This window comes from Diadema antillarum, unplaced genomic scaffold, assembly GCF_040938485.1.
Source record: "Diadema antillarum isolate AM-2024a unplaced genomic scaffold, OU_Dant_1.0 seq00000694_RagTag, whole genome shotgun sequence".
Taxonomy (NCBI): Eukaryota; Metazoa; Echinodermata; class Echinoidea; order Diadematoida; family Diadematidae; genus Diadema; species Diadema antillarum.
The window spans coordinates 645,678-668,750 of record NW_027271599.1 but is presented as its reverse complement, the minus strand read 5'-3'; the positions used below and the strand labels follow the sequence as shown (position 1 = coordinate 668,750).

The 23,073-nt window shown below is 39.1% G+C and overlaps 1 protein-coding gene across 1 annotated transcript in view; it reads right to left on the bottom strand.

The window, feature by feature from the left end:
• Window positions 1–414: 414 nt before the first annotated feature.
• Window positions 415–23,073, bottom strand: part of LOC139737533 (vacuolar protein sorting-associated protein 52 homolog) — an 87,733-nt gene continuing 65,074 nt past the window's right edge. Inside the window, exons 9-17 of the mRNA XM_071648206.1 lie at window positions 21,624–21,681; window positions 15,354–15,487; window positions 14,396–14,551; window positions 12,784–12,902; window positions 8,917–9,040; window positions 7,266–7,469; window positions 6,112–6,289; window positions 4,761–4,879; window positions 415–3,580 (exon numbers count right to left, since the gene is read on the bottom strand). Coding sequence (XP_071504307.1) covers window positions 3,434–3,580; window positions 4,761–4,879; window positions 6,112–6,289; window positions 7,266–7,469; window positions 8,917–9,040; window positions 12,784–12,902; window positions 14,396–14,551; window positions 15,354–15,487; window positions 21,624–21,681 — 1,239 coding nt within the window. The 3' untranslated portion in view covers window positions 415–3,433. The remainder of the gene's footprint in view (window positions 3,581–4,760; window positions 4,880–6,111; window positions 6,290–7,265; window positions 7,470–8,916; window positions 9,041–12,783; window positions 12,903–14,395; window positions 14,552–15,353; window positions 15,488–21,623; window positions 21,682–23,073) is intronic.

The following is a 23,073-nucleotide window of genomic DNA, read 5'->3' as shown; positions in this document are numbered from 1 at the left end:
AAGCATCCATTTCATTATTTTGCATTGAATATATAAACAATATTTTTCTATTGATATTGTCAAATACCACTTTTGCTGTCAGGTGGATGTGCTGGCAAGCACCACTCATAATGATCACTTGAATAATCATTATATCACAGATGCTTATCTCAGAGAATAAAAAACCAACATGCTCTGCCAGTACAGATGACCTTTTTCTGCTCATGCTCAAAGTGGAATCCCGAACTGGCTTATTATGTGCAATTGTACTAGTAAGTGTATAGTAGCTATGAATGCAAGAAGTCACCATCGCACATATCTGTATCTCCTTTGCAGACTGACAATCAGAAACATTTCACGAGATCCGAGAATTGGTGCACTGGATCAAGGAAATGCTACAGAATCACACACCACTCGCTTGCATCTCATATCCAGACTTTATTTCAATTTCATTTGAAATGACTTGAATTGAATTCAAGTCAATTCAATTCAAAAATTGTTGCACTGGATCAAGGAAATGATAAAGCCTCACACATCATTTGCTCACATTTCATATCCACAGATATTATGCGACACATCAATGAGTGGTAGTACATCGATAAACTTTTATCAATATCTACACATCAGAAATGGATCATCCATCTTTCATATACAATAGACACAATTTAGAATTCAGAATGCCCTCTTTATGAGGAATTTACCCCTAAGACAAATCTCTAATACATGGACTAAGACATACATAGCATTACTGTATACGCTGTTATTTTCGCATAGATATTTTCGCGAATGAGGTCAAGGACATTTTCGCGAGATGTTGTTTTCGCGAATTGACACGGAGGCCTACATAAACGCACTACTACTTTAGCGTACGGTGACATTTTCGCGTGTTGTTAAATTCGCGGTCCAACTGAGATTTGCGAAATTCGCGAAAACTAAACCCTCGTGAAAATAACAGCTTATACAGTACTTCAAATCAGGACCCCTAGCTAGAAACTTGACTCTGTGAATTAAATGCAACTTGCGATGAAAGGCAAGTGCCGCTCATAATTTGCATTCGATCCCCATGTTCTGGTGCCCAAGAAGATATTTGCATTTTGGGACCAGTCTAAATTCCCAATACAGCCAAAATAAATCCCTGTGATAATTAGCGTTTGTACATTGCAGAGGATGGCAGCGGAAAGTATTAAAATGTATACTTGAAAACACACCATCAATATCAAACATATGAGCGAATGATTTACTGCAGTGATGTCAATCAGGGTTAAGACAGTTTGGCTACCTTTAAGATATTCCCAGAATTTGTTGTTCCACAAATAACTGCCTTGCTTTTAAAACTAACCTCAGTTGGTGGATATAAATACTTCATAACACAACACAAAAGTCTGCTGGTGGGACTACAAAAGTTAGCTAATGCTGTGATAATTTACACAGATTTTTTTTTTTTTTTAAGGTCGTTATATTCACAAGTTGCCATAAATACTATAATAATGTTTGAGTGTGATGTAACACACAATCCACAGGCATAATTTACTTGCATTTAGAATAGAAATAAGATTTGTAAATGTCAAGACTTCTCCTAGCTTGTCATGGATGTTAGGACAGCATGGCCTTAAAACGTTTGGAGACAAGTCTTGGAGAAAACATACCTATGGAGACAATGTGATGGTTGTTACACTCCACATTAAAGACTTGAGAGGCTAACAGTATCATTTCATGATACTATCATTATTGTGCTTTCTCTCTCAGAGAAATTCTGTCTTTACTCATCTTTAAAGTTACAAAACGACAGCACAAAATGATATCAAAATACTTAGCATTTTCCTATGTTGGTTAGAATATGTGTATTTATGAACAAGTAAATAATTGCAAATGTATATTTCTTGATAATCTCAGTGTATTTTGTTGGTTTCACATATTAGCAATTATTAACAAAAGTCATTGTGGTGCACAATAAATAACTTGACTTGTACAAATAATGGTTAATGAATAATTCCTACAAGAAGGTAGCATCTACCCTGCTGTATGAAAGACAGGCCTTCTTGCAGAAAGAAGACAATAATTATGTAGCAACAAGAAAAGTCTGGAATGTGAGATCAAAGTTACATGACTGAAGTTATACTCTAACTTTCTGATGAGATTCTAAACTTGGAACACAAGCCTCAATACAATTAAACTTCATAATTAGCTTTGTCATGATAACTATTCATCAAAGTATGGTCTCTGTTGTGCAGCTAGACATTTGAGAAGGGCTACTTTTAAACTCCGTAGCTGTGCATATCAATTGTGGAGCACTGTCTACTAGGACTGCATTCTCATGAATATTCATTAGGTAGGGATATGACCAATTACACAAACTAGCTGCACAGCTTATCACACATACACGATATGAATATAGCAATGCTCTAACTGAATACCGACAAGGAAAGATAATCAAACATGATTTCATAACCATGTGACTACTTTACGAGTACCTAAACCACTTACACTTTCAGAAGTAGCCAAGCTTTGGTCATGCTCGCTCGTATAAAGGAGGAAAAGCTCAACTTATTCTTGCCATCCCATATCGATAGCACTTTCGAGTCCTACGTATCGAAGCCACAAGATTGTAGTTACATGTGTGCTCACATCTGGGTGCAAAAGACTAAAAACAAAGTTTTTTTCTTGACTTATACACATAGAATATGGACTCTGGCGACAGGGAGGGAAATAGAAAAGAGAAGGAATCAACGATAATGCATCAAAACATGAGGAGGGCAGTCTCAGCTGAAATGTAAACAGTCTAAAACGTACCTGTGTCAAAGCAAAACGAGCGCACAACAGAGCAAGGGGATATCATGGAGTGGATAGGCTGGCCCAGCTTGGATATATTCGAGAATCCCCGTAACAAATTGTGTAGAGCTTTATCACTGATCTCTATGTCTGTACACACACAGCCAAAGAATCTCATCTGGAGTAGACTGTTACCGATGAGGGTACGCTTCGATCCACATATTTGCTGACCAGCGCTATTCACGGTTTTCAAATGTACCCTGGTGGACAGTGAATGAATAAGACCACCCATGCATCCCCACGCTACCGGATCTTTAATATGGTGACACACAATTTGCTCCTGACTCCTGCAACAATTACCCTGGTCTTATTTTCTCCAAGGACTTAAGAGTTAGGCTTATGGTTGTGATCCATAGGGTGTTAGGTTTAGTTTGATGTGAGGATTTGGGCTAGGGTTAGGGTTATGGGGGCAACTGTTGCAGGAGCAAATGTCATGGAACCCTTTAACCTGTTGCGGATTGTTTGACTTTGCTACAACAACCATTTCCCATTGACACTTGCCTGAGTATATTCGGGACTCTTCCTTAACGGGTTAATATAACTGTACACTTTTTTTTTCTAAATGTACAGTACATTGTCAAGAGACTGTCCTTTTGATGCAAATGTCCACTGCTGCAGAAAATGCTCAAAAGGCAGGCTTGTGTTTCTTGACCTCCACCATGAGGTGATGGATGTTGATGAGCTCCCCTCGCACCGCCATGCCCTTCAGTGGGTTCTGGGACAAGACCTTCTGGAAGCGATGATAGTACTGGATGAGTTGCGTCAGGGCTCCCTAGAAGACATGAGACCAGACCAGACAAAACAAAAACATGCTACTTACTTCAAATAGGGGACATGCTAGTTTCTTCAAAATAGCTAGTTTCTTCAAAATAGCAAGCTGTAAAGAATAGTCATTAAAAAAAATCAAGAAAACAGACCTTGTGAAGAGGATATATATGTGAACTTTTCTTCATAAGAATAGTAAAAGTAGCCTTGCCTCTCTAAAAACTTCAGCATCCAGAAAACTTTACCTTAATTTTTTTCCCCTTTGTATTTCATCACTCATGCAAGCTTAATCTCTTAGCATGATTTTGGCATAGATATTTAAGGATATCTGCAACTTTTTTCAAGCAACCCTACCTCATATACATTCCGTTTGAGATATTGATCAAACATGATCCCGAGGTTGTATTGCCAAGACAGAAAAAGAATTCAACTTACATCACAAGTTAAAATACATGTCTCACTTTGTGTCCAACCTTGCGTAATAGACTAAATGAAAGGATGGAATGGCTTGTATTTGAGCCATGAAGTGAAGCAGCTGCAGCAGTTGTTGTGGCACAACCATCAACAATGCCAACTTCATTACCCTCAAAAATAACAATAACCATCATTACTGACATTAACAACCAACAAGAAAGTAATTACCACCATCAACCAAAAGCACTACCACCACCAACATGCAACAACCAGCAACAACACCAACAAGCACCCATCAATTCTAACAACAAAAAGCAATCATTATCAACAACACCAACAAGCACCCATCAATTCTAACAACAAAAAGCAATCATTATCAACAACACCAACAAGCACCCATCAATTCTAACAACAAAAAGCAATCATTATCAACAACACCAACAAGCACCCATCAATACCACCAACAAAAAAGCAACCATCAACAACAACTCCAACAAACACCCATCAATACCATCAACAAAAAGCAACCACCATCTACAATACCAACAAGCACCCACCAACACCACCATCATAAGGCAACCATCATCAACACCAACAAGCACACATCAATACCAACCACAACAAAAAGCAACCATCAACATCAACATCCACTAGCTACATCAAAACCAACAGTAACAACACCAAAAAGGCTACAACAACAACAACTGCAACAAACAACACAGGTGATCTCTGAGTGGCAGGTGGTAAAAAGCACCCTTGGCCATCACTCTCACCTGTAGAATGCTAGTGCCGTTCTTGAAGTTGGTGAAGGACCTCATGATCTCCTGGTTGATGAGCTCAATGGCTTGCTTCCAGCCCGACGAGAACCCACGCACCAGCTGCTCCACGTGACCTGGCACCAATGAAAAGGGAGGTGGGGGAGGAATTAGATGTAAACTTGATCTCCTGTAAAGTGAACATTTTTGAGGTGTGGAAACTTTCACATGACCAGAAATTATCACGAAAATTAAAGCACACAAATATATTTGCTCGTGCTATGTAAAACTATTTAATGTTTTGATTATACAGAACTAAAAACAAGCAAAATTTAATATACATGGTCAAGTGTAAAAAGTTATACTCATGCAAACAATCCACTTTTACAACAATAAGCTAACACCCAAAGTATACTGTTTACATATACATGAAACTGGAATGTGCTAAATCTAATCGTTGAGACTGGAGTACATGCTTTTGACCATATAGAGTTCAATGTATTATTGTAGATGTATATATGTAGGTGTGTATAAGAAAGGGGAAAGGAGAAAAAAGAGAGATATATAAGATTAGATAGATAGATAGATAGATAGATAGATAGATAGATAGATAGATAGATAGATAGATAGATAGATAGATAGATGGATAGACAGACAGACAGACAGACAGATAGATAGATAGACCTGTCCTGTCACTAACCAAAGGGGGAGAAAATTACACATGAAATCAAACTCTACGGTTAAAACCAAAAGGTACACTATTCACATAATACACTCAATAGTGATAAAGTTAAATGAATTTGTTTGGACTGAAGAACACGCTTTGACCATATGGAGGAAGAGTTGAATCTATGTTTGTAGATGTAAGTATGTAGGTGTGTTTCAAAAGAGAGATATATGAAATCAGATAAATAGATAGATAGATAAATAGATAGATAGATAGATAGATAGATAGATAGATAGATAGACAGATAGATAGATAGATAGATAGATAGATAGATAGATAGATAAATGAATATAGAAACTAAATAAATGAACAAATCAATATATCAATAGACACATTTGAATATAACCATATATAATTACAGTATACTTCAAAGGGAGTGCAGGAATTCAAATTTGACCAAATTGTAACAGCAGCCTAAACTGACAAGCAGGTTAAAAAATTTACACGTTACAAAATCAGAGGACAGGACAAGCACATCACTCAAGGTAAATAACAGGAATTTGACATGAAAATTCGGACCCTTTAACCTCTTGAGGACAAGCTGATCTTGCTATGGCATGCATTTCCCACAGACACCTGCTGGAATATACTTGGGACTAGTCTTCAATGGGTTAATATCCACGAAAGACTTCTACTCCTTACGTTCTTGGTTCTTGAGCTGGTCGGCCTGGCCCCGCTCAATGCGGTTTTCAGCGTCCTTCACGAAGGACATCATGCCCCCAAAGTGGGGGGCCAGCACCTCCTCGATGAACTCCCCAGTCCGCGCCTCCAGGAGCTGCCGGAAGCTGTCCGCCTCGCGAGAATCCTCCGAGGTGCATTCCTGAGAGTAAATTGAACCAAATCAGAAAAAGAATTAACTTTTAATGTAAATAGGTTCTCTCAAGTAAAACATCATACAGTGAGACACGAAAATAAGTCAGCTACCTTATATTTCCAAAGTTGTGGCAGAAAGAAAAGGAAGCCAATGGAACACATCAAGAGTATTCAATTACTATAACACAATAAAATAATTTCAGAGCATGTGAAATCTAAAATGTCTGATTTAACATTAATGATGCTGATGATGATTTCAGCTGACCTCTTCATCCACGGATCCCCCACACTCACAGCTACCATACAAAGAGTATAGACACCCATCTAAAGTCTCCTCTACACACTCTTGCAGGCTGCCTGAAACCTACTCCTACTTACCACCTCCCTGTGCTAGCAGGCATCCCACCCCACCAACTCAGAAGAAACACCGCCACAAGACAAGCAGTTCTTACAGCTGCCACGGAGGAATACTCTCCCCTCCACACCAAGGTCCATGTCACCCTCCCTAGGCAGCACCTTCAGGGCAGGAAACCCTTCATTGTGTCTGCCCAAGCCCTGGGAATCTCTGCACAAAGGCCTGGCTCTGAAAGCAAGAGGAAGGAACAACAGCCTGCAGGCAGACTCGCCAATATGCTGCCAAAAACAAACATTCCATCCCCCCATCCCCCCCCCCCCCAGCTGTGGCCTTCCTCGCAAAGAATGGTGCCACCTGAACCAACTCCGCATGGGGATGGGTGGGGGGGCGCTTTTGAGGATGCTGGTACCTGTGGAATCCCTCAGACACAGACAGATGTGACTGTGGTGAGGTATAGGCGGTCGACCACCTCATACAACGCTGCACCGTCCATCGCCCGGTGGGCGGGTTGACCTGCCCTTTGGAGCCTCACTCCTGCTGCCAGGACCCGGCTGGAAGATGCAGTTTTTGCTGTGCAAGAGAGGAGACTGATCAATCAGAAACCACGAGCAGGGAGAGGAAGACTCACCGTGATGACATTGAGCATCATGTCGTAATTGTTGATGAGGAAGATGAGCTGCTCCTTGCGGGAAGGGAACTCGGCCGCCATCCTCAGGATGAAGTTTTCCACCTCCGCCTGGAGCCGCAGCAGGAGCCGGTTCACCTTCTCGTCTGGAAACGTCTCGTTCAGGTTCACGAGGGCGCCAGAGTACTCCGCGTAACGACGGGTAATCTACATGCAAAAATGGTGACAGAATGAGAAAATATCAACATATCAAACATGCAAGGAAAAAATACAGGTATACATCTATGTCAACATGACACAAAGTATCACTTATGACATGAAAACATCACCACTCAAATGAGACATGAAAGCAGATTGAAACCAAGTCTGGCTATTTTACTTACCTTCGTTGTATTTTGTATGATTACTTCATAACTGTTGTTATATGCTAGTATTAAAGATAATGCGAATGTCACATATTTTGCTACATTGCTCACTTATCAGTTCTGTTGGCATTACATGTATGTCATAATTTGTTGATTGGAAATAACATCTCTTAATAGGGTTCAACAGTTCTACCTATGGTATTTTAATCTATCGTTGTACAGGAAAAATTTACAATTTAGTAAATGATCACTTGGTAATATCTCTTTTTTTAATATTTGTTTTGTCTCATTTGACAATTTTAAAGAAGAAAGTTCCCCCAAAATAACAAACATTTTAAGTGAAATCTTCTCAAAGGGAAAGGTAAAAGAGAGTCATGCTTGATGAGACTACTATGATGCTTCCTAATCCCAGCAGCAGGTCAGGGTGTGTTTCTGGGAGTATGTGTCCTGTCCAGTGTTGGTGTTGGTGTTTGGTGTTTGTGCTTGTGCTTGTGTACGTGTTTGTGTTTGTGTTCATGCTTGTGCCTGTGCTTGTGTATGTGTTTGTGTCTGTGTGTGTGTGTGTGTGCGTACATGATTGTGTTTGTATGCATTTGTGAACATGTGCATGCATTGATATGTGTCAGTTACTTCTCAAACATGTACAGTACATCTGTATGATGTTTCACATCACATTGTGGACATTCTGTTTCCCTTTTTCTCTCTGGACATAGTCATAGAATAGACTACCTTGTCTTCCCAAAGCAACTTATTAATAACTCTGTTCTTACATTGTAGCTCATTGTCATACTGTAATTATTCATACTGTATTTGTTATATAACTGTACATGCCAAATATTTTGTGAGGTCTGCATTTTTTAGAATTTTGCGAATTGCTATTTGCGAATCTAAAGACACACGAAAATATTGACTCTGATCCCGATATGAATGTGATGTGCAAGTATACATTTCTCCGTTCAGTACTGCACACAAGGATAATGACATAGGAAGCTCATATTATTATTCTTCACAAATGTAGCAATGTAACCCCCATTTTACAATGCACCTTGCTTAATGAGTTTATTTGTGAAGATTTTATCCATGATTGCGAATTTAACCATTTGCAGAATCATCACGAAGTTCTAATTTGTGAAAAATTAGACTCGGTAAACATATGGCATATACAGTACTTGAAATGCTTCTGCTTTGTTGATATTATATACCTTTTGTATTCATTTGTCTTTTTTCATCGAATGGTTAACTTAACAAACTAAACTGAAAGTGAACAGAGGGTGGGGGAGGGGTCTTACGTAGTGGGGCCTAACATCGATGGAGCCTAGCTTCTGGGGATCAGTCTCGTGGATGCTCTGAATGTTGAGCTCCAGGATGATCTTGAACCTGGGCCACAGCATCTCGAGTAATGTTTCCCAGTACCTGGTGGGGGAGGAGGAGGAGATGAGGAGGAGGAGGAGTAGGAGGAAGAGGGTAGGGGAGGGGAGAGGGGAAGGAGGAGGAGTAGGAGGAAGAGGGTAGGGGAGGGGAGAGGGGAAGGAGGAGGAGTAGGAGAGAGAGGGTAGGGGAGGGGAGAGGGGAAGGAGGAGGAGTAGGAGGAAGAGGGTAGGGGAGGGGAGAGGGGAAGGAGGAGGAGTAGGAGGAAGAGGGTAGGGGAGGGGAGAGGGGAAGGAGGAGGAGTAGGAGGAAGAGGGTAGGGGAGGGGAGAGGGGAAGGAGGAGGAGTAGGAGGAAGAGGGTAGGGAGGGGAGAGGGGAAGGAGGAGGAGTAGGAGGAAGAGGGTAGGGGAGGGGAGAGGGGAAGGAGGAGGAGTAGGAGGAAGAGGGTAGGGGAGGGGAGAGGGGAAGGAGGAGGAGTAGGAGAAGAGGGTAGGGGAGGGGAGAGGGAAGGAGGAGGAGTAGGAGGAAGAGGGTAGGGGAGGGGAGAGGGGAAGGAGGAGGAGTAGGAGGAAGAGGGTAGGGGAGGGGAGAGGGGAAGGAGGAGGAGTAGGAGGAAGAGGGTAGGGGAGGGGAGAGGGGAAGGAGGAGGAGTAGGAGGAAGAGGGTAGGGGAGGGGAGAGGGGAAGGAGGAGGAGTAGGAGAGAGAGGGTAGGGGAGGGGAGAGGGGAAGGAGAAGGAGTAGGAGGAAGAGGGTAGGGGAGGGGAGAGGGGAAGGAGGAGGAGTAGGAGGAAGAGGGTAGGGGAGGGGAGAGGGGAAGGAGGAGGAGTAGGAGGAAGAGGGTAGGGGAGGGGAGAGGGGAAGGAGGAGGAGTAGGAGGAAGAGGGTAGGGGAGGGGAGAGGGGAAGGAGGAGGAGTAGGAGGAAGAGGGTAGGGGAGGGGAGAGGGGAAGGAGGAGGAGTAGGAGAGAGAGGGTAGGGGAGGGGAGAGGGGAAGGAGGAGGAGTAGGAGGAAGAGGGTAGGGGAGGGGAGAGGGGAAGGAGGAGGAGTAGGAGGAAGAGGGTAGGGGAGGGGAGAGGGGAAGGAGGAGGAGTAGGAGGAAGAGGGTAGGGGAGGGGAGAGGGGAAGGAGGAGGAGTAGGAGGAAGAGGGTAGGGGAGGGGAGAGGGGAAGGAGGAGGAGTAGGAGAGAGAGGGTAGGGGAGGGGAGAGGGGAAGGAGGAGGAGTAGGAGGAAGAGGGTAGGGGAGGGGAGAGGGGAAGGAGGAGGAGTAGGAGGAAGAGGGTAGGGGAGGGGAGAGGGGAAGGAGAAGGAGGAAGAAGAAGAAGGTGGAAATGATGACTTCTCATTTAAATGTGTCCCAAAAATCATTTATAGTCTTACAGTTTCAAACATTGACACGTACACACCAAAAATCAAAAGATTTCTGAGTTTCCTTGTTGCTGACAATCAGAGAAATTCGAACAAACCTCACCAGCAAAATCAAGATGATTTTTCACCTAAAATTTGAGGGCTCTCATCAAATCATAATGCCGAAATCTTGTGTATGTGTTAGAAAGTTCATATCAAGGTAAGGCAAAGTATAGAGAACCTGTGACCAATAACACGCCTCCTATGAATCTGGGACTCAGCCACTTTGCTGACTGAGCTGTATGATGATGTCTAAATGTATGAAAGAAAGAAAGAAAAAACCATTACCAGGTGCATCCCAGCAGACATAGGTTTTGTTGATTATGATGTCACTATAGAGAGATCTATGAACAAATATCACCATACTAGTAAACCATGCACTGAGAGGCTTATTCAAACACTACTGCATACTACAAAAGTGGAAATTAAATTTTTGAGTGAGTATATTTTTTGTGCTCAGTTAGGCAAAATAAATTTTGCGTGTTTTTAATTCCACAGAATCATAGTGATAAAATATTATTAATTCCATTGAATGCGCTTTTATTTTTGTTCCAGTTTCATGTCACACAAAATTCACAAAAATTTCCACATGGTGAAAGTTTCCACAAGGTGAAAGTTTCCACTTGTACAGTTAGATGGAAAATTTTGAATGTGGTCAATTTGGTCATTCCCAGAGTTTCACTCAGCATTAAATTTCCACTCAAATTTTTTCATAGCTCAAAGAAAAATTCCATTCTGGTATCTATCAGGTTGCTTTTTAATGAAAACAGAAAAATCAGACAAATACATCAGCAAAATTTTGGAAAAGAAAATGAACTGCTTACAGTTTTAAGAGAGCAAGACAAATTGGCAACTCTGTTTGGCATAGCTGTTGAGCAGGCACTCCATTCTATTTGTACACAAAAAGTCACAAATTTTTCACAAGTTTTCTTCAGATCTGTTCTTGGTATCTTATAAAAGTGATACATTTTTGCCTGTCTTCCATGGCAGATAAGTTATGTCAGTGCCAAAATATATGAGAAAAATGAAAATTAGTGAAATTTTGCTTACAAAACAAATGGAGAGCTGCTCAATACCTGGTGTACATGTACATCACACTGACTTGCCAATTTGTTTTTTCTCTCTACACTTCATCAGTTCATGACCTTTTTTGTGTGTCTGATTTTTTCCCCAAAATTTTCACTGATCTACTTCTATGATTTTTCTTTTTTCATACAAAGCAAATTATATATATACACTCAGCAAAAAGAGAAAGTAAACACTTTTTCGAGGTCATATTTTTCATAGAAGATTTTTATGAAAATCAATGTATTATATACCATATTAACGGTAATTTAATTGGCTATTAAGCTCATGGATTAATTAAAAAGAAAACTTTACGCATGAGTGAGCACATTCGTTTGGACCTCCAAGGCAAAAAATCAAAAATTGCAAAAATTGACATGTTCTCTTTCATTTGCAAATGCCCTTCACGATAACATTGACAACAAAAGACCAGTTTAACATAATGAGAGACATGAATGAAATAGGAAAAATAAGTCTTTGTTCTCTTTATCTGTTTATTACCTCTAAGAAAACAAAGTGGGAAACTAAAGGGGAGACTAAGAATTTTCGATCAAGTCAAACTTCAAATGACATAGGGAATAAAAAGCATAAAGATGGTTAAATGAGCAGAATTTCTTTATTCATTTCCTTTAAACTAGCGAGTTAAAATCCACGTGACAATTTCAAGAACCAAACATTAGTTACAATTTCCTAATTTGAAAGAAAAAGCTCAAATTTGTAACATTTTTGTCAATTATTACTTCTTCTCTCATTTCATTTGAATTTAGATTTGACATAAGATGCTTTATTTTCCCCCGTTATTTTTAGCCTTCATTGGTCTTTTAGGCTTTAAAGATACCATAGAGATCAAAGGTTTGTTTTTGCAACTTAATTCATGTTTCTTTTTGTGTGAAATCTGTTGTTTGTTCTTATTGTTCTATGGAAGAGCACATACGCATTAATGACAACTTGTTCAGTTTTACAATTTTTTCTTTTGTGCCCTGGAAGAGAAAAACAATGGTGTTCACTCATGCGTTAAGTTTCCCTTTTTGGTGACCTATCAGGTTGATAGCCAATTAAATTACCTTTAATATGGTATATAATACAATGGCTTTCTGCCAAATATTCAATGAGAAATCATAACTTGAAAAAGCGTTTACTTTCTTTTTTTAGCTGAGTGTACATATAATTATATATCAGCATGGAATTTCTCATTAACTCTTTATACACAATATCAGAGAGAATCTGGTAGCATGTAAGACTATGCAACTTAGATTTTTTCACACTGGAAACATGGTTAAACAGTGAGTTTTGCATTAACAAAATCGTGAGCTCACTTGTCCAGCGCTGGTACGGATCGTTTGTGCATGAGAACCCTATAGCGCTGTATGATGTGGATACACAAGAAGACGGCGATGGAGTCATAGCACTCATTGGTGTACGTATCCATGTGTTTCTACAGCCAGACACACATACAAAAAAAAAGACAAACAGGAAGAGAGAGAAAAAAAAATATGAAAGATAAAACCACATTCATGCTTTCTGTTTCCTCATATCAGGGACATCACATTCAGAGAGAGAGAGAGAGAGAGGAAAAAAAAAACTGATTTCACCAGGATATGCAACTTTTAACTTCTGAGAATTATATACCTCAACTGAAAAACAGGAACTTGCTAGCTTTGCTGAGAAGAGAAGGAAGGCTAAGGACGAACATAGAGGCTGCAGGCATTCCTCAGCTACTAGCATACACTGGACTGAAATCTTCTGCTTATCACAAATGTTTAATTGCACCAACATCCTGAGTATTATGATTGCTATATTTGTAGAATATACTTGAGACATGCCCTCTGCAAGATAATGATGCCTTTTTGTCATTCCAATTTTTATCTTTGTGGGACTAAATGTAAACTTTAAAGAATATGCAATGTACAAAAAAAAAGTCAATCACCCAATTTTTTTCTATCAACGATCACGCTATCAATATTTTTTCCAAATACGTCTTGAATGATTGTTATATGCAATGCGTGCATATATTTCGATCCATATCACGCTAACCTATCAACATGGAATCTCGATATTATTCATAAAAACGTACGCTTATAGCTAGAATGCGCACATAACAGTAGTGGCGCTTACGGAGCACAACTTTAATGTGCATAACACAAGTGCAAATTTGTTATAGAAATATGATCTCATTTATCGAAATTTGTATATCAGAGGCTATCACAGGTGAATTATGGCTGCTTTTTGTGTATCCTAGCTGTACACAAATTTGATTTCCAGGGTATTTTGTACACACTTTAATCAAAACTTGGAACCGATGTGACAATTTGGCACAACTGACACAACCAAGTTGCAAGCATTTGGAGAACTTGCCTCTAAACTCCGATTCCTTTGACCTACATGTAATTACGCTTGTACTTTGAGACTGACAAGCAATAATTACCCTACTCACAAAAAAAAACACGACAGGTATTAACAGAGATAATAACAACGATATTAAAGACAATAGAGAGGACTAGTGAAGAGTGTAAATCAGCACTGTTTCAGTCTGAAGAATATTGCATCTCAATGCAACTTATCTTTAATCCTTGTAGACTTGTTTGCTCAGAGTTCCACGATTTGAGCAAAATGTTTGAACTTTGTGATGGACAGGCCTATAGGGCATGCAAAAATTTTGCTTCTTGAATAGGCTCTCCTAAGAAATTATAAATACTTCATTTTGTTTATCTTTAAAGATACTTCTGAAGGTTGAATAAAGTTTCTGTATGAGATGAAAAAAAATGAAAATTCCTATCAAAAAGAAAGGGTCAGCAAGTCTACATAATTTAATAACAGAATTATATGATATAATAAAATACAATCGAAGCCAGGTAACCAATCAACAATGATTAAAAGAGAATATGCAAAAACGGCCAGTAGAGGGCAATGTGAGGGAAAAATGTATACCAGAAACATGGACAGTGTCTTGCCCATGATGGCGGTAAAGAGGTCCTGGGCGCTGCTCCCGCTAACCATGAAGAAGTCGCAGATGAAGAGGTACTCGCGGCAGCAATTGTCGAGCAGAGCGTAGTGCTGGCTCCGAAACAGACTCTCAAAAGTATGCTGGAATGGATTGATCAGAGAGAGAAAGATAAAGGGACGTTAAAGCTGAAATAAACACTAGGCTCAATATCATGTAGAAGAAAACCAGAGGAACAGAATGGTCAAAGTTTCATTTTTAAAAAAATCTGATATGAGACAAGAAAATGTTTTCCCTTTCACAACTTTCACATGTCTTTGCGGAATAGTGATATTAGACAGCATGGCAGTAGAGAGTATCTACAACTAAAAATACTAAGTTCTGGATCACCCTACATCATTCATTATATTCCATAAAAATTCTAATTCAATTCTAATTCAATTCAATTCAATTCAATTTTAATCGTCCAATAAAAAAAAATTACAGGAAATTCATTGTCGTATTTCTACATATGTAAATGACGGTGCTTAAATGTCAAGAACACGAAAAGCACATTATAAATACATAACTGAGCATACACACAAAGTCATACTGGAAGAACAATCATATAGAAGCATGACATAAAAGTGAACTCAATTGGCATGATGTTAATAACTCCAAAAATCTGTTCCTGCTGTCTACATAACAGTTCCCAGTGCAAGTCCCACCCCCACCCCCCATCCCACAATAAACTGAAACAACAACAACTTACAACAAAACAAAACAGACTTGACCTCAAAGCAGAAACACAAAATGCGAATGCAAGCACCTGCGTGAATGATATCAGTAATAGCAACATCGATATACATTTCCTTCTGAATTCCATAAATCTAATTGCAACTACTGATTTACATATGAAAATGGACACTCTGTTGGGTAAGTCCAGCACTCAGGACAAACTCTCACCTTTGTGTCATCCTTCTGAGCAGCATGGGGAAGGATGATCGGGGCCTCTAGCCCCGAGGTCAAGATGTTGCCACGGTTACCGATGGTGAAGACAGTGGAGCGGTTCTTGAGGGACGGCTTGGAGGAGAAGAGTCGTTCACGGGCTTATTGGGTCAAGGAAATCAAGAGAGACTAACTCGCCTCCGGGAATACAAAATTATTACAGCTAAGCATCCAACTAATGAAACAAAACACACGCCATACCTATCAGAGTCTCGCATCCCGCTGTCTTGCATCAAACGCGTGGGATTCATCTGAATTAGGCAGGAAACCACACTTCACGCTGTGATAAGCATATGTGACCGTGCACCTCAAAACGAACATAAAGTTGCATATACTGATTTTGCGCGAGGACTGAAAATAAGTGAAATGGGTCAACCTAGCCAAACTTGACTTTTTCATATTTCCTGAAAGAGCGGGTCTTCTTTTACATTATGCTAAAATTTGGTACAGTACTCTCCGCGTAATCGGGTATCGCTTAAACGGGTACTCCGTTTAATTGGGTAGAAATGTCAAAATCAGTTCCAATGCACATTAAAATTACCTGATAATGGGGTTGCCTCTCCGCATAAACGGGTAAATAATCTTCTTCAAGTCCAATTTCTACCGACGTTTTATCGCAGATAATACTTCAAGAAACCATGAATGTCAAAATTTCCACGGCTAATCGCATTCTCTGCTTAATTTGCAAAGACGACCGATCCTTTTGCGAGTGATAAAACATGAAACCACATGCACCAGTACGAACATTACACATGTAGCTGGCTCTCACAATTGCATAGTCAGTCAGGAGTTAACACACTTGCGCTCCTCCCTTGCTCAACATATCACAATACGAGAAGTTTGCAACGAAAATTAGGTCATGTACCAGCTCCATAACTTTGCTTTTCTCCAATCACTTCTCGAAAAGTAACCCGACGTTCTACGTGAGAGAAGTGTTCATTTCAGAAAACGCCTGCTTGTTAGCGAGGAGTCCGTATTCAAACGACAAAGTTTTATGAAAACATATTTGTCTATAAAAAGAGTGTAATTTTTTGCTTGTGACTGAGCAAAATGTAAGGTATAAGTATAATGTGCGCGCAATCACGCGTGTTAAGCATACAGTGTAGGTGTTTGGTGCAGTGTAAAATGCATTAAATGTATACATACACATTGTGTGTCAATTGTGAATGAGACGTTCCTCTGTTAATCGGGTACTCCGCTTAATTGGGTAAGAAGCGCTCTGCTAACGCCTACCCGATTATGCGGAGAGTACTGTATCATAAAACGGGCAGGAAAGTGTGTTGTTTTAGCAGTTTATCTCGAACATTTTTGGTAGAATTGTGTGATTAGGTGTGTCTTTAGAATCCCTTTTTCATTTCTGAAAAACCTTGTCCACACTCTTCATTTTCAACTCCAATAACTTTTGAAAGGGTAGAGCTACTGCTTTGAAAGTTGGCATTAATTATGGACAGAATGTGTTAATGAGGCATGCTTAATTTCAGTTTAATCTGATAATCCCTTCATTGTTGTTACTCTGGTGGTTTACTTGCAGATTTTTTGTCCCATTCATCGCACAGCCAGCACGGTTTGAAAAGATTAAGCACTTGAATATACACTGTACTTCAGAGTCTCTTTTCTCAGTTCACACTTTTCCTGAGTTTGTGCTTTCTTTCCAATATTTAGATAGGTTAGGAGAGTCCATTTGATTTGAGTTATACATCATTTTAAAGCTTAAAGTCTGCTCTTTCAGAATATGGTCTTAATTAAAAATTCATGTCTGGCAACTTTTTGTTTGTTTTGAGGTGCAGGGTCACATATATTCCTGCAAAGTCCCCTATGTACAACGATTGAATACTTTAACTAGAAATGTCGCTATTCAATTTACATCAAAGCATAGCTTGGCATTTTCTCTACAAATTTGCTCACTATGTGTCCAGCTTAACAGAAATCTATAGAAGTAACATAGATTTGAGAAACAGAATATTTTCTCAAAGTATGACTCCGCTGGTGTCTCAAAATAATGTGGCACAGAGGGAGTTTCCATCATGGCACATAAAGAGAGCTACCAGTATTGGATGAATGGCTATACTGTCTAAGAGTGCAGGTATTTGGGGATTTGAGGATTTGTACCCGACTTCTGACCCTTTTATAAGTTTAAGGAAGAAGTGAAATTTAGCACTTTCACTTGACCTTTGACCTTATGGCAAGAAACTTCCAAGGGAATCTCTATTGGGTAATATATGCATACACTAAGTTTCAAGAAATATCCTGCAGGCATTACACAGATAAGAGGGATATAAGTGACATTTTGATGAGTTGACCTTGACCTTTGACCCATGACCCTAAATTCCCTAGACGATCACTGCCAGTTAGTAAATGCATACGTACTAGGTTCCATGAAGATACCTTGAAATATTTGTGAGATATGGATAAAAAAGTGAAAATTTAACATTTTTACTTGACCGTTGACTTCATGATCCAAAACTCTCTCTTGTGAATCTTCATTTGGTAGTTCATGTGTACACTAAATTTCAAGAAAATACCTTTAGGCATTGCATAGATATGGGGGAAATAGTGAGATTTTCAACATTTGACCTTGATCTTTGACCTTGAGCATGTGCACCCAAAAGTTGATAGGCACAACTTCGCCCACTCATACATATACAGGCCAAGTTTCATTAGGATACCTCAAACTGTTTTTTAGTTATGCTGTCCACAAAAATTGATTACAGACGGACGGATGGACGGACAACCCGAAAACATAATGCCTCCGGCACCACTTCGTGGCGGAGGCATAAAAATGAGAAACATACAGTCACACTATTCAACTGCAAGGGCCAATTCTCCCTATCACATATAAATGTAAACATATCGTTGCTAGTAGTTGGGTCCATATGCTGGCCACACCCTACGTGCAAATGATGAGGTGAACTCACGTACCCACGCACAATGCGATACTGACAGGTCAAGTGGGTTCGTACAAATTAAGCAGTAGGCACAGGCAGAGCGTACAATGCAGTAATCGCAGCTAATTTTTCCCTTCTTACATGTATCATGACCACAACATTGTTAATTCACAATAGAATCTATACACATTTTCAGAGCATATAACTTGATATTTCTTTTCCTAACATAATTGCTGAAAAAATCTACAAAACTGTGGTAGTTTGGATACAGAGAGAGTGCTCAATGTATTTCCTGTACGATCAAATAGAGTTTGCACTGCACACTAGAACAGCATTGTCAACACATTGTTACAGAAATTAAACAGCGCCGCCACCGTTTAAAATTTCACAGTATACGTGAGAGGAAGAATTAAGCCATCAAGTTCTGGGGGAATTTTGCTGAAGGTATTCTCATCTTGTCATTCTATTGGCCACTCTAAATATTACTACATATTGGAGAAACAAATCAATAAGAAATTCACCAAAAAAATTGTCAATTTGAGACAGAAACAAAAACCTTCATCTTCATAAATGTGTTGCTGATTCAAGAATCAATTATGAATTAATGATAATGAATTGTGAATTCATATAGCACAGTTTCTATGAAGCATATTTACTCAACTGTGCATAACAATATGATATAATCAAAAGAAAAAAACAGATAATAAGAAAGTAACACAATCTAATTCTTAACAGAAGATCGTACAACATAATGAAATGAAATTAAGCCATTCAAGGACAAGTTCACCATAATGTACGTGTGGCTTTAGTAAATGCAGCATAATTAGAACACATCAGTGAAAGTTTGAGGAAAATCAAACAATCCACTTAAAAATTATGAATTTTAGAAGTTTCATTGCCGCATTTGGTGGATGAGAAGGCTACATACAGTTTGTGATGTCATACATTGTATGTGTAGAATATTTTAAAAAATAAATGAATATCATTCTACGCTATGCACATGACATCACAGACTGTAGTAGTCTTCTCATCCAGCAATAGCGGTGCTGAAACTTCAAGAATACGTAACTTTTGAGAGGATTGTCTGATTTTCTTCAAACTTTCACTGATGCGATCTACCAATAGTGCTCCATTCACTCAATCCACATATATATTAAGGTGAGCTCGTCCTTTTAGAGGCTTTCAAAAATATAAACAAGGAAAAGTAGAAATTACGCGGTGCGTAATATATGTCCCCGCCGGAAGTAGCATTTTGTAGCAAATGTACAATACAGGTCAAAAATCAAGGTCAAAGGTCAAATAAGTCAAAGGTCATAATTCTGTGTAGAAGTTCTGAAGCCCTCACCTGGTGCCACCACATACAGCAAACGGAATTGAAATCGGGTTAGAAATGGCAAAGGAGTAGCATTTTGTAGCAAAATGTACAATACAGGTCAAAAATCAAGGTCAAAGGTCAAAGAAGTCAAAGGTCAAAATTCTGTGTAGAAGTTTTGAAGCCCTCACCTAATGCCATCACATAAAGCAAACGGAATCGAAATCGGGCTAGAAATGGCGAAGGAGTAGCATTTTGTAGCAAAATGTACAATACAGGTCAAAAATCAAGGTCAAAGGTCAAAGAAATCAAAGGTCAAAATTCTATGTAGAAGTTTTGAAGCCCTCACCTAGTGCCATCACATAAAGCAAACGGAATCAAAATCGGGTTAGAAATGGAGAAGGAGTAGCATTTTGTAGCAAAATGTACAATACAGGTCAAAAATCAAGGTCAAAGGTCAAAGAAGTCAAAGGTCAAAATTCTGTGTAGAAGTTTTGAAGCCCTCACCTAGTGCCATCACATAAAGCAAACAGAATTGAAATCGGGTTAGAAATGGCGAAGGAGTAGCATTTTGTAGCAAAATGTACAATACAGGTCAAAAATCAAGGTCAAAGGTCAAAGAAGTCAAAGGTCAAAATTCTGTGTACAGGTTTTGAAGCCCTCACCTAGTGCCATCATATAAATCAAACGGAATCGAAATCGGGTTAGAAATGGCGAAGGAGTAGCATTTTGTAGCAAAATGTACAATATAGGTCAAAGGTCAAGGTCAAAGGTCACGACTGAAATTCTGTGTAGAAGTTTCAAAGCTCCCATGTAGTGCTATCATATAAAGCAAACAGAATCAAAATTGGCTCATAAATGACAGAGAAGTAGCAAATTGAAGATTTTGATCACACACGGACGCACACACGGACACACGGACGGACGGACGGACACACGGACACACACACGTACGGAGCCCGTTTCATAGTCCCCTGCTCGAACTCGTTCGGCGGGGACAACAAGAAGTGCTGAAGTGAAAGAACATTTTTCTCCAAATGATGGAACACTTGCAATGACTAGTGAAAGAAAAAAAAAATAGAGAGAAAAAATATGGCAGTAGAAACTGCATCAAGCCACATATACATATGGTTTCTGAGACTTGATACTATGGGGACACCAAAATTAAAGAAAACATATTCTGGTAGTTGGTACTGAGCACAATGAGATACTGTGAAACAATGAACCATCATTAAGGAAGTCGTGGTGCACTGGCATAAAATGAGACAACATTTGTTTTTAAGTTGCCTAAAGTTAATGGATAATTCCATTCAAAAAGCAGCTTTATTTGAATTATAAAAAAAATGAAGTTAAATCAAAGCAAAGTTGTATTTTGATAGAACAAACACAAAAGACCGCATAGTTTCAATGTTGACATGTCATCAAGTGTAAAATTCTATGACAGCATAGAAAGACCTCTTGGTTATGCGACCACAATATAATAGTTGCACAAATTTTCCATTTGTACTGTATTCAAGTTAACAAAAATATATCACCTTTCCCAAATTTGCATTGAGGAGTATCTTTCATATTTATTGATCAGAGAAAGTGCGGTAGTATTGATGTATCTTGAACAGAGCTAACCATTTCCCCCTTTTTTTTGGGGGGGGGGATGGGAGGGGGGAAGGGTTACAGAAGTGAATATTTTGCATGCAAAACAAATGGGGAGTTCTTTACCAGCAGCTATGACATCATAGTCACATGACCTAAATAAGGCGTCTTCCTCGAGTATGTGATGATATGCCAACATGTGACAACTTTCTTATCACTCACAACAGAATTTTGCTCAGTTTTGACTGATCTGTAGCTTTAATTTAATCTTTCATTTTCAATTTAAGAATTGACTTGCTCATTGGGTTGTATTTTTTTTTTTCAAGAAGACTGCTTTGGCCCAATGACCACAATGATGGATGATTCTTCAGAAGGTGGACAAAACAGGAAACGGAGCTGAGCAGAAGGGTCACATAAAGAAGGGAAGTAGGAAAAGGATATCCCTCTTGGCTGTGTCCTCAACTCCCATCAGGTCATCCTTGTCCGCTACCTCGTCGTACTGTACAGGGAGACAAATGAGGAAACAACTCTTAAAGGTCCAGTCTACCGTTGGGAGCAGTGATTTAAAAAACGTTCAAGATATCACGTTTGATGCATATGTGTAGGTCTGTTGTATCACAAAAAATCCTACCATATAAAATATTCGCAATGAAGCCTAAAATATAAGGAGATATAAGTATTTTTCTAAATAAACCGTAACTGTAGATGATTTAATATGGAAGCATTCTTATTGTAACTAGTGTTCACATTTTGTGTATTTAACAATACTTAACATCAATTATACAGATTCAGTTTTTTACAGTGGTTGTTTCTATCCCTAACTCACATTTTAGAACTTGTTTGTTTGTTCATTTCCATCTAAGAAGATGGCTGGATAGCCCATATTCAGCTACGTTAAGCTGGTCTTTCATGGGGTCCAGTTGGATGTGAGGTGGGACCACTTCAACGGGTTAAACACCCTGCTCTTTGCGATGAATGAATGAAGCCGGATCTTTTACGTGCATGAGTTGTGACTCTCTCATACATGAGACCTCCATTTTATGTCCTATCCGAGGGACAAAGTGTTTTGCCTCTTGTTAGAGGGGACGGTATGCCTACACACAACATTGCTCAGTCCAGACTCGGGTTCGAACCCAGGCCGCGTGATCGTGAGGCAGATGCGCTACCAACTGAGCCAACTCACCGCCCTATTTTAAAGCACTAATGCTTGGTTTTTGTTTCATCTGCAAATGGTAAACAATGCTGTGAGTACCAAATGGCACAGAAAAACCACATAGCTTTGTACACACTGTTCTCAGTCTCTGGCACAGAATGGATTAACTAAACAGCTGGAACTCTCTCTCGGCAATGTCCACCATTTTGCCATTGTTGTTGTTGTTGTTGTTGTTGTTGTTAATGCTGTTGTTGCGATGGTGGCTGTGGTTGTGATTGTTGTTGTTGACACTACAATTGTTTTTCTACAACTTTTTTTGTGCATACCTTGAATTGATATGTTAGTACTGTCAAATGAGGAATGTTTGTGTGCATGTTGAATTTTACGAGTACCTGAATAATTATTACAACAGTCAGACCTGTCTTTCGTGGCTACCCGAAGGAGATGAAAAAGTGGCCACTATAGACAGATGACTGCTATAGACAGGGTTTTCACATGGCTTTTTTGGGAAAGAATTGTTTCATAATGGCTGGATATGGCAGGTGGCCGCTAAGGTAAGTTGTAATATACATGTATATACATATTTTATATATATATATATATATATATATATATATATATATATATATATATATATATATATATACATATATATATATATATATATATATATATATATATATATATATATATATATATATTAATGTAAAGAATGATTAAGTGTTCTGTGATGGCTCT